General features: G+C 40.3%; 1 protein-coding gene across 1 annotated transcript in view; it reads right to left on the minus strand.

Annotated features, from left to right (window-relative positions):
• Positions 1-15,299, minus strand: part of LOC132815489 (corticotropin-releasing factor receptor 2-like) — a 207,933-nt gene that overhangs the window by 175,876 nt on the left and 16,758 nt on the right. The window contains exon 2 of the mRNA XM_060824454.1: positions 9,431-9,515. Within this exon, the coding sequence (XP_060680437.1) occupies positions 9,431-9,515 (85 nt within the window). The remainder of the gene's footprint in view (positions 1-9,430; positions 9,516-15,299) is intronic.

A 15,299-nucleotide genomic window follows, 5' to 3' on the forward strand; every position in this document is an offset into this window, starting at 1 on the left:
TTTCATTTTTCTTTGCCATTTGGCAATTGGCAGCTGGTTTATGACATTCCAACAATTTTAAAAAGTCAGTGTAGTTCCACTTGCTGATTAGAGATGGATAACTAATGGCTGTTTAACCTGAGGATAACCATGCTCAGGTGAAGGGAGAGGTTGAAAGGAAGAGACTTGCACAGTAACCTCAGCTAGTACAAGAAATAAATCCATGGGGACAGGAGGAGTGGAGAAAGAAGGGAACTTTTTTGAAACAGCCAGTGAGCTACCGAACATTAATGATGAGGTCATGTATTCAAATCTACAATATTGGCAATACCCTGCATTGCAGACCAGCTGTCCAGTCAATTGCGCTAAACAACCAATTAGTACAACCATGACTACAGTTCTAAAGCCCTTAGGTCTCGAAATACTCTTTAGGACACCCTTAGATTATGAAGGCGCAATGTAAGTGCAAATTCTTTCTTCCTTCCACACAATCACAGAAATAAATGCAGCTTACCCATCAAAATATTTGGATTATTAAAACACTTCAGAGCTTTTGCCACATCTCCCCTACCCAAAGACTGTTCCTTCTGTAAATAAAACACCTTGACCGGGGTCTAAGATTTATTTTACACCAGTAACCTTCAATCAAATCAATTATTGCACACTTTGAGTACTATGTGCAGTCTTAGTCACCATGCTATTAAAAGGATATAAGCTCGAGGAGAATGTGCAATGAATTTATACAAAGAAAAATTATGTGAGGAGCAGGAAATCTAATGGCAATTAGCATAAGACTATTACCAGAGAATCAAATAGAGAATTCAGAATAAACTTCTGCAATGTATGTGGAACATGCAATCACAGGGAGTAATGGAGGAAAATAGTTTAGGGCAGTTTAAATGGAAGCTAGATGAAACCATGAGGGAAAAGCTGATAGAATTAGATTAGGATATGGTTGGGCCGAATGGTTTGCAATTGTGCAATATATTCCATGTAATTCTGCATAGCCTGCAAGGGCTTTGCTTGAAGTAATGGTCTGGATTTTTATTTTCCATGCCATTTACTATCTTAAACACTACCTGTCATTCCTCAGTTGACTCCTCTCAAAACTGAAAATCTTGAATTTCTCTAGTTTTTTTTCTCTCAGGTCAACTTGTCTTTTACTGAAGTTTTATAATAACTAATAATTCAATCTAGAGGAAACCTGGGCATCCTATTCTGCAGGCCACCACTGACCTTATTCAATTTACTGAATATGGCTTCACAACTTTGAACCACCTAGAAGTTACTGTGTATCAAATGACTTCAGGTATACGCAATCCCTCAAAAGCATGCAGCCAGGCTAGATGTATTTTGCTCAGTAAATCAAAACGAAGTCCATTGTTGGAAATATGATCTTACTGTTCAAATATTTGCAATGTGACATGCCAAACTTAACCATTTCTTTTGTGTTTATGTATAAATTGGTAAGATAAAAAAGTGGACAAATATTTCATAATTGCTGATATTATATTAATTTCTTAGTTAGTCTCTCCTTCGACATATATGAGAAGTGGAATATTGAGTTGATCAGGTATGACTTGATACATGAGTTTTGGTTTGGCAATATTCCAGGCTGACATTCCCACATGAGGAATGGAAAAGACCAAAAGTGTCTTGCAAGTACAGTGAGAGTGAGCAATAAAACTGCAAGTAGCCATAAACCATGAATGGTACATGTTAAAGTTTCTTTCTGGCATGGAGGTGACTGCAGTTAAAGAGTATTTTCTCTCGGCAGTATTTAATACAGATGACAGTGTTATTTGGTTTTTGATAAAGTTTTGGGTAGTTTGTAAATAGCATGGGGGCTATCACATAGCTTTGCTTGACATATCAAAATACAAATAAGGAACAAGAGCAGTCCACTCAGCCCTTTGAGTCTGCTCCGCCATTCAATTTTATCAGCACCATAGGTTCAATTCCTGCACTGGAAGGGGTTTCCATGAAGGACTCTCTTTCTCAACTCTTTCCTCACCTGATGTGTGGTGAGCCTTAGGTTCAGCCACCATCAGTCATCTCTCTCTCTATCTCTAATGAGAGAACAGCCCTATGGATCTGGTCAAACTATAGTTACTTTATTAAAGAATATATCTACTCCTGCCTTAAAAATATTTCATGATACTACTTCCAATACTTTTTGAGGAAGGGAATTCCAAAGACTCATAACCTTCTGAGAGAAATAAAAAGTTTTTTTTCATCTCTGTTTCAAATGAACGCCCTTGCACTTTTAAACTATGATTCTCCCACAAGAGGAAACATCCTTTCTACATACACCCAGTAAAATGATCTCAGGATCTTATATGTTTCAATTAAGTCATCTTTGATGCTTCTAAACTCCCATGGATACAGGCATGGCTTGTCTAACCTTACTCTATAATCTGCTCATTCCAGGTATTAGTCTAGTAAACTTTCTTCAAACTGCTTCCAATTCATTAATATCCTTTTGCAAGTACAGCGTGAGTACTGTACACAGTATTCAAGATGTGACGTCACCAATGCTTTGTTTACCAGAAAAAAAAACCTCCCTACCCTTGCAGTCAATTCCCCAAGCAATAAACCATAACATTCTATTAGCATTCCTGACTACTTCCTGCATTTGCAAACTAACCTTCTGTGTTACGTGCATTAAGACACCTCGATCCCTCTGCATCCCTCTGCAACTTTCACCATTGAGAAAATATGTTTCTTTTCTATTCTTTCTGCCAAAATGGACAGTTTTCCACATTGTACTCGATTTGCCAGACCTTTGCCCACCCACTTAACCTATCTATATCCCTTTGTAGGATCCTTATGTACTCTTCACAATTCACTTTCTGTCTTCAGCAAATTTAGCTACCGTACCTTCAATCCTGTCATCTAAATCATGCATACAAATTAAAAAGAGTTGAAGCACCAACACTCACCCCTGTCGCACACCACCTGTGATCTCTGCTTGCCTTAAAAGGCCCACTTATTCCTGGTCCCTGCTTCCTGTTAGCCAGTTAATGTTCAGTCCATGGCAATATGTTACCCCTTATACAAAGAGCTTTTATTTTCTGTAATAAGCTTTGATATGGCCCATTATCAAATGCCTTCTAGAAATCTCAAGACTATACATCCATTGGTTTCTCTTCATACACAGCACAAGTTGTTTCTTCAAGGAACTTCAGGGAATCATTTTCATATCATTTGCCCTTGACAAAATCCTATTGGCTCCACCTGGTTATCTTAAATGTATTGAAATACCTTGTTATGTCTTCAATAATATTTCAATAAGAGACCAAGGTTTTCTAGGTAGTATAGTGGCATGAATATAGAATTCGCTAATAGCCAGAAAACAGTGAGTTTTTTGAAGTAAAGGAATTACAATAGCACTTTTCCAATCGGAAGGAACCTTGCCCAAACCTTATGAGTCTGAACTGACCCACATTGGGTTTTCAACGTGTTTGTTCCAAATATCTCAATCAAATTGGTTGTTGTCATATCATTACGAAGCAGAATTGTGACAAAGCCTTCTGTGCAAACAAATATTTTTGAGCACAATCCACAAAGTTACATGATTAACCAATTCAATGCTTGGTCAGTTTAAGAGATTTACTCCTGATGAAGGGCTTATGCCTGAAGCAACAGTCCTCTGGCTCATCGGATCCTGCCTGACCTGCTGTGCTTTTCCAGCACTGCACTCTCAACTCAGTTCAAGAAATGCAGAAGCTATGGAAGCTATGCAGAAGCTATGGCAACAAAAATCTCCAAAAGTCAAAAGAATTCCAATAAGCAAAGCAGTTATCATCACCACATTCTTGTATTGCAGTGAAACTTGGGCTGTGTGATCTTATGTCAGCACATTAGAGCGCCAGTGAAATTCCATGTAAAATGCTGATAAATTAGGGGATCGGAGAGAACGGGAGGGGTAGATATGTTTGGCAGTGGTATCTTCCAGCGTCCTGCTTGCTTTACTACTGTAAGGTGGGCAGAAATGGCACCGTTAGAACCCTCTTTTTCTCTGCTGACCATCACCACCTGTTGCATACACTTCTTTTCTGTCTTGGTCAACAACATTCAAGCCATCATTTTTATGACCCCTTCAGTTCCAAAGAGGAGTCATATTGCACTTAAGATGTTAATTCTGTTTTTCTCTCTCCATGGATGCTGCCAGATTTGCTGAGTTTTTCCAGCACTTTCTGTTTAATTTCAGCTCTCCAATATCGACTGTACTTTGGTTTTTATTGTGAAATTGGCCACGGGACTGAAGGTTGCAGATAGTCATTGCTTTCAGTATCCTGGTGATAGGATTTATTACAAAGTTATTTTCTCCTGATAAATTATTTTATAATGGAGTTGAGAGGGTCCATGAAGTGGAGGTAGTGCACCTCATACTCCATCTACTCTCAACGGGATGATCCTGAACGAATGGATGGTGTGGATCATTATGTTGTATGCCCTTTTCAGTTCTGGCTACATCTGCACATTGGAGGTTTGGAGTTGCTGCAGGTAAAGGTCATCCACCTTGTATGGCTCAGTGCAATCAGTAATGTAACTGTGCCAGGTATTAAGCACTATGTTCAATTTGTTTGCTTGGATGCACCCTGCTCTTCAGGGCAAGAATATTCTGTGCAGCAGAAACGCAGACTACCAGAGCTGAGGCCATGACAATTGTTTGGACCAGAGCCCCATTTTGAGTTTGCCAGATGACAAAGGATGCTATTCTGTGATCCAATTTCAGTTTGTATCTTGATTGTGTGTTCTTTCTTCCACAAAGCACGATCTTGTGTCACATCATGACATGGTCTTTTCCTGTACTATTCTTTATGTCATTCCCAGTTGGTCTCTCTGTTCTTAAAGAGGAACCCACGGATCTGTAGCTTATTCAAATTGAACCTGCCTCCACAACACTCTCAGGCAATAGATTCTGGACCTTAACCACTTGTTGTGTCAAAATGTTTTTTTTTTAATTGCTTTTGCATCATTGTAATCTGTGCATATTCTTTCTTGATCCTTTTATGGGTGGAAACATTTTCTCCCTAGAATCTACCCAGATCCCTTATGATTTCAAAAATCTCCATCAAATTCCCTCAAAACCTTTTCCCAGGGAAATTTGGAAATATATCTTTGAGTCAGATGTTTAGGTTACCTCTCAGATATCAATGTTGTTTAGATGTGAACATTGGAAGTATGGTCAGTAAGTTTATAAATGACACAAAAAAAAATGGGTCTTGTGGGCAGCCAAGGAGGTTACTACAGAGGACAGAGGACATTGATCAGAAGAACTGATAGGCTGAGAAGTGGCAGACGGAGTTTAATTGGTTAAACGTGAGGTGTGGCATTTTGGAAAGGCAAATAGTGAAAAACTTATACACTTAATGGTAAGCTCCCAGGGAGTATTGCTGAACAAAGAGACCTTGGAGTACAGGTTCATATTTCCTTGAAAGTGGAGTTGCAGATAGACAGGGTAGTGAAGAAGGTGTTTGGTACACTTGCCTTTATTGGTCAGCACATTGAGTAGAGGGGTTGAGGGGCCATGTTGCAGCTGTACAGGACAATGGTTCGGCCACTTTTGGAATACTGCATACAGTCTGGTCTCTCTGCTATGGGAAATGTGTTGTGAAACTTGAAAGGGTTCCGAAAAGATTTACAAGGATGTTGCCAGGGTTTGAGTGTTTGAGCTATAAGAAGAGGTTGAATAGTCTGGGGCTATTTCCCCTGGAGTGTCGGAAGCTGAGGGGTGATCTTAGAGAGATTTATAAAATCATGAGGGACACGGATAGGATAAATAGACAAGGTCTTTTTCCTGGGGTGGGGGAGTCCAGGTGGGGCGTAAGTTTAAAGTGAGAAAGGCCAGGTTTAAAAGGACTCTGCGTTTTCACGCAGAGGGTGGTGCAAGTATTGAATAATCTACCAGAAGAAGTGGTGGAGGCTGGTACAATAACAACATTTAAAAGGCATCTTGATGGGTATGTGAATAGAATGTTTTAGAGGGATAGGGACTAACTGCTGGCAAATGGAAATAGGTTAATTTAGGATGTCTGGTCAGCATGGATGAGTTGGATCAAAGGGTCTGTTTCCGTGTTGTACATCTCTATGACTATCTGACTGTATGATGAGGAACACAAAGAACTAGGAATGATCTGGCATTAAAATGGGTGGATTAGTCACAGTGAGGACAGTGGGGAAAGAGATGCTAATATTCTACCCTGAAGGATCCCACTTTATTGTCTGTGCACCTGCTTAAATAAAGCTGAGAATTTTCGAATCAAAAGCATCATAGGGCAATGTAGGTTAGCAAGTGAATTCATTTCGCTGCTGCCAACTTTTCTGCTGTGTGTTTCTGATTGCTAATGTGTTTCTCACCTGCTGTTAATGTTTCAAAAGGATTTGACAATAGGTACTTCTCTATATTTCCCATATGGCTCTTCAGCTTTATTAGACACTTCCAGGTTTTTGTTTATACAATATCCACAAGGTATATTCTTTTGAGCAGCCTTTCCAGAGACATAAGCAGATAAACATTCCACAAGGTGATCACAATGTTGCAGCTGTATCTTTGATGGCTGTATCCAATTAAGCCTCTCAATCTATCTTCTTAAAATCAAAATGATGATTAAACAAAGTGAGCTTTGAAAACATAATGCACTAATTTTAATTTTGGTAGTGTAGTGTTAGAATGGAATATAAAACAATTTTTTTTATATTGATTGATAATAGTGATGCTGCCAAGTAATAGACTGAGTTGAACCCACCATCCCGATGACCTCTGGTGTGTGAGTCAAAACATTTAGGGTCATGTATGAGGAGTAGCTGATCAACCATTGTGTAGGTTTAAACTAACTGATGGTGCTTATTAACTTCATAATGCTCTCTTCATTATTACAATTACGAATTGTAGCATTATTGGTCAGCATTGTTGTTGGTGTGGTCAGCTGTTTAAGTAAATATGGAATTGAATGGCTTGTATTCACGATTCATGAGGATGTTTCCAGGGTTGAGGAACTTCAGTTATGAAGATGGATTGGAGATGTTAGGATTGATTTTTTTTTGGAAGCAAATTTAAGAGAGCATTTGATTGAGGTTTTCAAAATCTGGACAGATTCCATGGAGAAAGTGTTTTCACTCATAAAAGTGTGGGCGGCACGGTGGTTAGCACTGCTGCCTCACAGCACCACAGACCCGGGTTCAATTCCTGCCTCAGGCGACTGACTGTGTGGAGTTTGCACATTCTCCCCGTGTCTGTGTGGGTTTCTTTAGGGTACTCCGGTTTCCTCCCACAGTCCATAAATGTGCAGGTTAGGTGAATTGGCCATGCTAACTTGCCCCTAGTGTTAGGTGAAGAGTTAAATGTAGGGGAATGGGTCTGGGTGGGTTGTGCTTCAGCGGGTTGGTGTGGACTTGTTGGGCCAAAGGGCCTGTTTCCACACTGTAAGTAATCTAATCTATCAAGAAGGAATGGGCATGGATTTAAAGTACCTTGCAATGAAACAAAAGCAATATGAAGAAAAGGAAACACACAGCAAGTGGTTAAGGCCTGGAATCTTCTGCCTGAGAGTGTTGTGGAGGCAGGTTCAATGGAAGCATTCAAGAAGTAATTAGACAGCATCTGAAAAGGAAGAATGTGCAGGATTATGGGGAGAAGGTGAGACAATGGCACAATGGGTATTGATCATTCAAAGATCTGAGGCAGACACAGAAATGAACTCCTTCTGCACTGTAATAATGTTTTGCTATTCATTCAAGGGATATAAGCACCACTGGCTGTGCCAGGATTTATTGCCCATCCCTAGTTACTGTTGAGAAGGTGGTGGTGAGTTGTCTTCATGAATGGCTACAATCCATGTGCTGTAGGTAGACCCATATTGCTAAGAGGGAGGGAGTTCCAGAATTTTTACTCAACAACACTGAAGAAACAGTTATATACTTCCAATCATGATGGGAGTAGTTGGGGGAGACACTTGCAGGTGGTGGTATTCCCATGTATCTGCTGCCCTTGGCCTTCTACATGGAAGAAGTCGTGAGTTTAGAAGGCGCCTTCGAAAGATCTGTGGTGATTTTCTGCAGTGCATCTTGTAGATAGCATACACTATTGCTTCTGTGCATTGGTTATAGAGGTTGTGAAGATTTATGGGTGTGGTGCCAATTAAGTTTTGTCCTGGATGGTGTCAAGCTTCTTGAATGTTTTTGGAGCTGTACTCATTCGGACACGTTAAGAATTTTCCATCACACTCCTGAGTTGTGCTTTGTAGATGGTGTACAGCTTTTAGGGAACCGGGACATGAATGACTCACTGCAAGCTTCCTAGCTTCTGACTTGCTATTGTGGCCATGATGTGGCTAATTCAATTCTGTTTCTGGTAAATGGCAATCCCTAGGATGATGATACTCAAAGGGATACTCAGGGTTGGGAATGTTATAAATGTCAAGGAATGATGGTTAGATTGTCTCCTGTTGGAGATGGTCACTGTCTGGCATTCGTGTGGTACAAATCTTATTTGCCACTTGTCACCCCATGCCTGGATATTTATTGAATTCAAATGCCACCATCTGCCATGGTGGGATTTAAACCAGTGTCCCCAGAACATTATCTGAGTCTCTAGATTAACGTTCCAGTGATAATACCATTAGGCTATCAAGTCCCCTCTAGTAGTAATGGTCGAGTTTATATTTACAAAGTGCCTTGCAATTAGATGTGGACTGCTTCAGAACCTGAGGAATCATTGGTGGACATCCCCACTTCTGACCTAATTCTGTGATTCTGTACGCAGAATTGATTGAATTGCACTGAGTGAATCATTTATTTTCTACAGACTCTGGTGAAAGAGAAAACCTGCACAGCTCTACACTAAATGCTGGTTAAATGCGTATGACAGTTCATTTACTTTGCAGCACAGTTAGTTCATGTTGCTAAAGCCATATTCACCTTATCTATGTCCGTGGCTAATGAATGATATATTTTGAATGAAACCGAATTGAAAGAATAGTTCCTACTGCAACAGTGTTAGTTCTCTGTGAAGCCACCTTGTGGGCTCTGCTACTGAAATTTCTGACTCGTGCCAATTAGAGGTTGTCTCGAGATATCGACTCATTCCACAAATTGGAGACACGTCAACATTTGATTGCTGTACTCACAGCTGGGAGATTGCTCACTGGTAGATTTACATTGGTACAATTTGACTGCTAAGTACAATGCAAATTAAATATAATTCTCATTTAAATGAACTTGCCAAATGCCACTTATGGAAGTAATTCTCACTCACTTATTCATTAAAAAACATACCTTATTCTGACCCTATTTGACTTAAAGATCCACATGTTTAAATGGGATTTTTAAAAAATATTTTCTTAAGTTTCACTTCTCAATCTTAATAGATCCCAGACTCAAAACCATGACACAAGACAGATTTGGCTATACCACATACCATAGATAATAATAATATAAAGAGTACCTGTAATATTGTATAAAGATGATAAGGCCTCACAGTACTGTTCTAGCAGAGCTGAAAGCAATGATGAAACACAGGGCAAGATGATCTGTGAAAAAGGAATGAAAGAAACTGTTGACATCTAAATTTAGATGGAGAACAGAAAAAACATACATGTACAATTGCCGCCACAATTCAAGACTATCTATTTTGACCTGCTAAGTTTTTTTATTCATTTATGGGATGTGGGTATTGCTAGTTAGGCCAGCATTTATTGCGCATTTCAGAGTGCAGTTGAAAGTCAACTCCATTGGGTCTGGAATCACTTATAGTCCAGACCAGGTAAGATGGCAGCTTCCTTCTCCAAAGCACGTTGGTGAGCCTGATGGATTTTTTTTCCCAACAATCAGCAATGGATTCATGAACATCATTAGACTCCTCATTACAGGCTTTTATTCAATTCAAATGCTACCATTTGCCATGTTGGGATTCAAACTGGGACTTGAGGACATTACCTAGATCTCTGGCTGAACAGTCCAGTGATAATATCACTAGGCCATTATGTTCGCTTTTGTGGTGATGGTACAACTTGCATAACCTCATAACATCTCAAAACAATTCACAACCATTGAAGTAATTTTGAAATGGAGGAACATATGTCAGCAATTTGCGCTAAGCAAGGCCCCACAAAAATAAATGTAAAAGTCACAAAATTATCAGGATTTTAGTGATTGTGTTGTGTGTCTGTGTGTGTGCATGCGTGCGTGGTGGGGGGTGGGGGTGGGGGGTCGCGAAGGTGGAGCAACATTGGTTAGGACACATGATCTTGTCCACTTTAGCCGAAAAGCAGAATATTATTTAAATGGCAAGAGGCAACAGCACACTGTAGTACAAAGGAATCCTGGTGTCCTTGCATGAGACACAAAATCATAGAATAGAATCCCTAAGGTGTGGCAAGAGACCATTTGGCCCATCAAACCTGTACCGCCCTCAGAAGAGCATCCCACCCAGTCACATTACAAGGTCTCCCATGAGAACATGAGGGGAACATATGGCCTCTTCAGTGATACTTTGAGGAAAATCCTAGAATGATCCATATATAATATAAAAAACATATATTACCTATATTCCTATATTCCCACATTAACCATGGCTAATCCATCTATCCTGCACATGTTTGGAATGTAGGTGGAACCCACAGGAAACCCACACAGACATAGAGAGAATGTGCAAACACTACACAGACAGTCACCTAAAGCTCGAATCAATCAATGCTAATCACTGTGCCAAAGTGCCAGCCTGTTTGCATGCAATTACAGCAAATGTTTACGAAGGCAAATGGACATTGGAAAGACTATGTCTTGCCACAACTGTCCAGGATATTGGCAAGACCACACCCAGAGCTTATTTCACAGATTTGATCTCCATAGTTAAGGACTAATGTACTTGCATTAGAAAAGTGCAGATAACGTCCAATGGTTGATTCCTGTGATAAAAGAGGAAAACACAGTTTTCAATGGAATTTAACATAATAGGAGGTGGTATTACTGAAGCATTCAAGATTTGCAGCACAGTGGCTCAGTGGTTAGCACTGTTGCCTCACAACGCCAGGAACTTGGGTTTGATTCCAGCCTCAGGCAACTGTCTGTGTGGAGTTATCCCTGTGTCTGCGTGGGTTTCCTCCCACAGTCCAAAGATGTGCAGGTGAACTGGCCATGCTAAATTGCCCAGAGTGTTCAGGGATGTGTGGGTTAGGTGCATTAGTCAGGGGAAATGTAGAGTAATAGGATAGGGGAATAGGTCTGGGTGGGATCCTCTTTGGAGGGTCGGTGTGGACTTGTTGGTCCAAATGGCCTGTTTCCACATTGCAGGGATTCTATGATTTACAAGGAACTCAGCAAAATAGGTGCTGAAATGTTTCACCTCATGGAAAAGTCTAGAATTATGAGGCGCCGTTTGAAAATAAAAAGTGTTCCATTTAAGACCAAGATGAAGAGAAATTGATTGATAGTCATTAATCTTTGAAAATCTTTGTCCCAGAGAGGCTGTATTTTCAAATTTTTGCTGATCAAGTAGTCAGGGATTAAGTCAGAAATGAAAGTGGAGTTAAGTGAGCTAAGTAAAACAAACTCTAGGAACTTGCATGGCATCCTCCGATTCCCAATGACATCAAGATCACATGGACTAGCTATGTAGACCATTCCTGTATCTTGGGAGCCTCCTCCTACCAAAGACAGACATAGACAATGAAATTCATCATAATTTCCAATGTGCCTGCTCTGCCTTCAGCTGATGGAGGAGTAGAATATTTAAGGATCAGAATCTCAAAGCTGGGTCCACTGCCATGGTTTACTGAGAAGCGATGATCCCTGTGTTTCACTTGAAGACTTATATAGCTGACAGCAGACACCGCAAAGCATGGGAGAAGTACCAAGAATGGTGTCTTCATGAGATGCTCTAAATCTGGCAGTGGTGAGGTGGTCTAAATACAGCACTCTCTCCCAAATCCCAACTTGCCCAGCATTGAGGTAATTATCAATTATTGCTCTGCTAAGTGGGACAAGCCTTTCACATGTCTCGCAATGGACTATGAAGCAATTTCCCTACTTGGAACTGAGTCAGTGCAGGAGATCCGCAGGAGGACAGCTTTAGATACTCAAATTGAAGCAAAATACAGCTGATGCTGGAAATCTGAAACAGAAACAGGAAATGTTGAAGAAACTTGCAGGTCTGGCAGCACGGTAGAAGAATGAGAATTATTTAACTCAACAAACTTAATATTGTTTTCCTGTCCACAGAAGCTGTCAAATCTGCTGAATTTCTCCAACACTTTCTGGTTGTGTTTTATATTACATATGATTCATTTTAGGATTTTCCTCAAAGTATCACTGAAGAGGCTACATGTTCCCCTCATGTTCTCATGGAAGACCTTGGCACGTGACTGGCCAGAATAGAGAAAGTTCATTCAGGAAGGCAACAATGAGATACATCATTGGGAATGGGCAGAGGTGAAGCTGAGGCATCAGGATGAAGGCACAAGCATTCAAGCAACCCATTCACCCAAATCTTCGATCACCATCTTCCCACACATGGCAGAGTCTGCTGATCACCATGGCACTTATCAGCTATCTCAGTATTCATCAAACTGGGGTCGAAGCAAGTCACCCTCAATCCTGAGTGACTGCCTAAGAACAAGGATGATCTTATGACACTGAGGGTAATCCAGCACTTTTCTTCAAATAGTGTCACCTGAGAGGGCAGATACCTAATCTGAAAAAGCGAACTTTAAACAACCAGCACAGCAAACTTTATTTTAACTGGCACCTTATCAGCCAGACTGGAATGTCTGAGTATTTATGCTGAAAACAAAGTAAACAGTGATGTGTATACCCCTGTATTATGCTTCTATTACTTACTGTATGTGGTTTACATTGACTTGAGGAGGTGTGTTGATGTTTCTACATTGATTTTATTTTGAGGGATGTTGATGTCTCAAAGCTTTGCTTGGTCAAGGTTTACTGCGTTTTTGCGTGGCTCTTAATTACCCAGAATACCAATACACCCATAGTCCCATGGGTGCCAGTTAATAAAGGATTTGCTGTACTCCCTCAGTGCAGCACCAATGATCTCAAATCAGCTATCTGTTGTTCGATCATTAGCTGAGACCTCTCTATTACCTGTCCATGGTACCACATCCACAATATTTATTGAATGGGGAACAGTTTTGTTGTATTCTTGGGATAGAAATATTCCCTGACATTAAAATGGTCTTGATAAAATTATTGAGAAACATCGCTTAGGGTGCCTTGCCCACAAAATGCAGGGATAATTCAATTCAGTCAATTACCACCTCATCAGTCTACTCAGAATCAAATTCAGAGTGATGGAAGATGTCACCAAGTGCCATCAAACAGCTCTTCCAGATCAATAACATACGCACAAATGTTCTGGGCCACTTAGTTTCTAACATCATTAACAGCTTTAATCCAACCATGTATAAAGAGCATAATAGATGGGATGAGAGTGACTGCCCTTGACATCAAGGCAGCATTTGATTGTGTGCAGTATCAAGGAGTCCCAGCAAAACTGAAATCAGTTGGGCTCAAGAAGCTCAGCATCATCTGGGACAAAGTAATCTGTTTCAGCAACTTGCCATTCACTAACGTAAACAATGCCAATGCACAGTGGCAGCGGTTTGTACCATATATGCTCCTTTGACAGCACCTTACAAAATTATGGACAAGGGCAGCAATGACATGGGAGCACCATAAAAAACAAATATTGTCATTCCTTCACTGTTGTTAGGTTAAAATCCTGGAACTCTGTCTTTAACAGCAATGTCTACCTACTATTGGATCTACCTACACTATTCAGACTTTAACCATTCAGGAAGACAGTACATCACCACCTTCTCAAGAGCCATTAGGAATGGGCAATAAATGCTGGGATGGCCAGAGATGCATACATCCTAACAAAGGATTCTAAAAGTTACCTATCACTTCAAAACCTCCTAGACTAGTTACATCATTCTATCTACCATAACTTGCTTCTATGAATGTAAAGTTACCATAGAGATGCCTTCTAGACGGTAAATTGGCTCTGAAGAGAGCGACAGAATTCCCAGCCTTACTGATCCTGTAGACAGTTGGGAATTTGGATTAAGCCAGTTAGTTTACATTGTCTCTTCTTTTGTTCATATCAAAATGCACCACTTCACACTCGTCTACAATAGTTTCATCTGTCAGGTATAGATAATTTCAGCAGTCTATGCTTTCCTGGAGTTTGTTACTATTCTCCTCACTGTTCACTACATCTCCAATTTTTACATAATCTGCAAACATTGAAATTATGTCCTGTATAACCAAGTCATTAAGAAGAGCAGTGGTAATACTTATCCTTGGGGAACACTAAGGGCTGGACTTTACATTTCCCTCCTGGTGTTTTTAAGGGAGAGGGACACTCACAAAATTCAGTGTGTGGCCATGCTAACACCTACTCTCCCTTCCCATGACCTGTCTAAAGTTTTACAGTCACTTAAATGCCTCCATCCTCCACTGCTATTTCATGTTTGACTGAGGAAGGAACACTGTCTGTGGGAAGCCCAAATTTGCACAGGCTGCTTTCAGATAACGTTGGAGGGTAGATCGGGAGGGAAATGGGACACCTCCATTGTGGGTCCCCTAGCCACATTACCACTCAAGATCACATGACCCCCAGACTCTCATAACCAGAACCTCCTGCATCCCCCCCCCTTTTGATACTGCTGGCCTCACCCCGGTGAAATCCCAAGCTTAATTTAGAATCAATCCCCTGCAACTCTCTCCATTAGGCACAGCCTGCAGTTTCAGCAGAGGCCAGGGTTCTCTTGTAAGGCCAGAGAGTGATCAGACATAAAATTAGTCAGTAAGTCTCTCAGGCAGGACTTACTAACCCTGAGAAGCTGAAATCTCATCCTGAGTCTATTAATGGTCAATTAAAGAATTGGGGACAACCATTGTTTCCATTGATTTCAATGGATTTTTGACGTTTTGAGCTGACAAAGTACGATTGAGTAATGCAATACCGATTACACAGAAATGCAATGCATACATCAGTCAGTAGATGTCAGGTTTCTTGCTATAATTACATAATCTGCCAACATTGAAATTATGTCCTGCATAACCAAGAGCATAACTACCTAGCATTGCAGTAATAATTGCATTTAAAAAGAAATCAGCTTCAGTTTAAAATCCAGAAATTTTAATTACAGGTCACTTCAAACTGCTTGTCTTTATGAGTGTTGATTTTTACTTTAAATTCAAGGTACAATTTGTTCTGTACAAGATTCTAAACTTTTCACAGAAACTTGTGGCTCACAATTCAAAAGTTTAAAATATTGGTGTGTGTCTCTAAA

The sequence above is a fragment of the Hemiscyllium ocellatum genome, chromosome 4, assembly GCF_020745735.1.
Source record: "Hemiscyllium ocellatum isolate sHemOce1 chromosome 4, sHemOce1.pat.X.cur, whole genome shotgun sequence".
NCBI classification, from domain to species: domain Eukaryota; kingdom Metazoa; phylum Chordata; class Chondrichthyes; order Orectolobiformes; family Hemiscylliidae; genus Hemiscyllium; species Hemiscyllium ocellatum.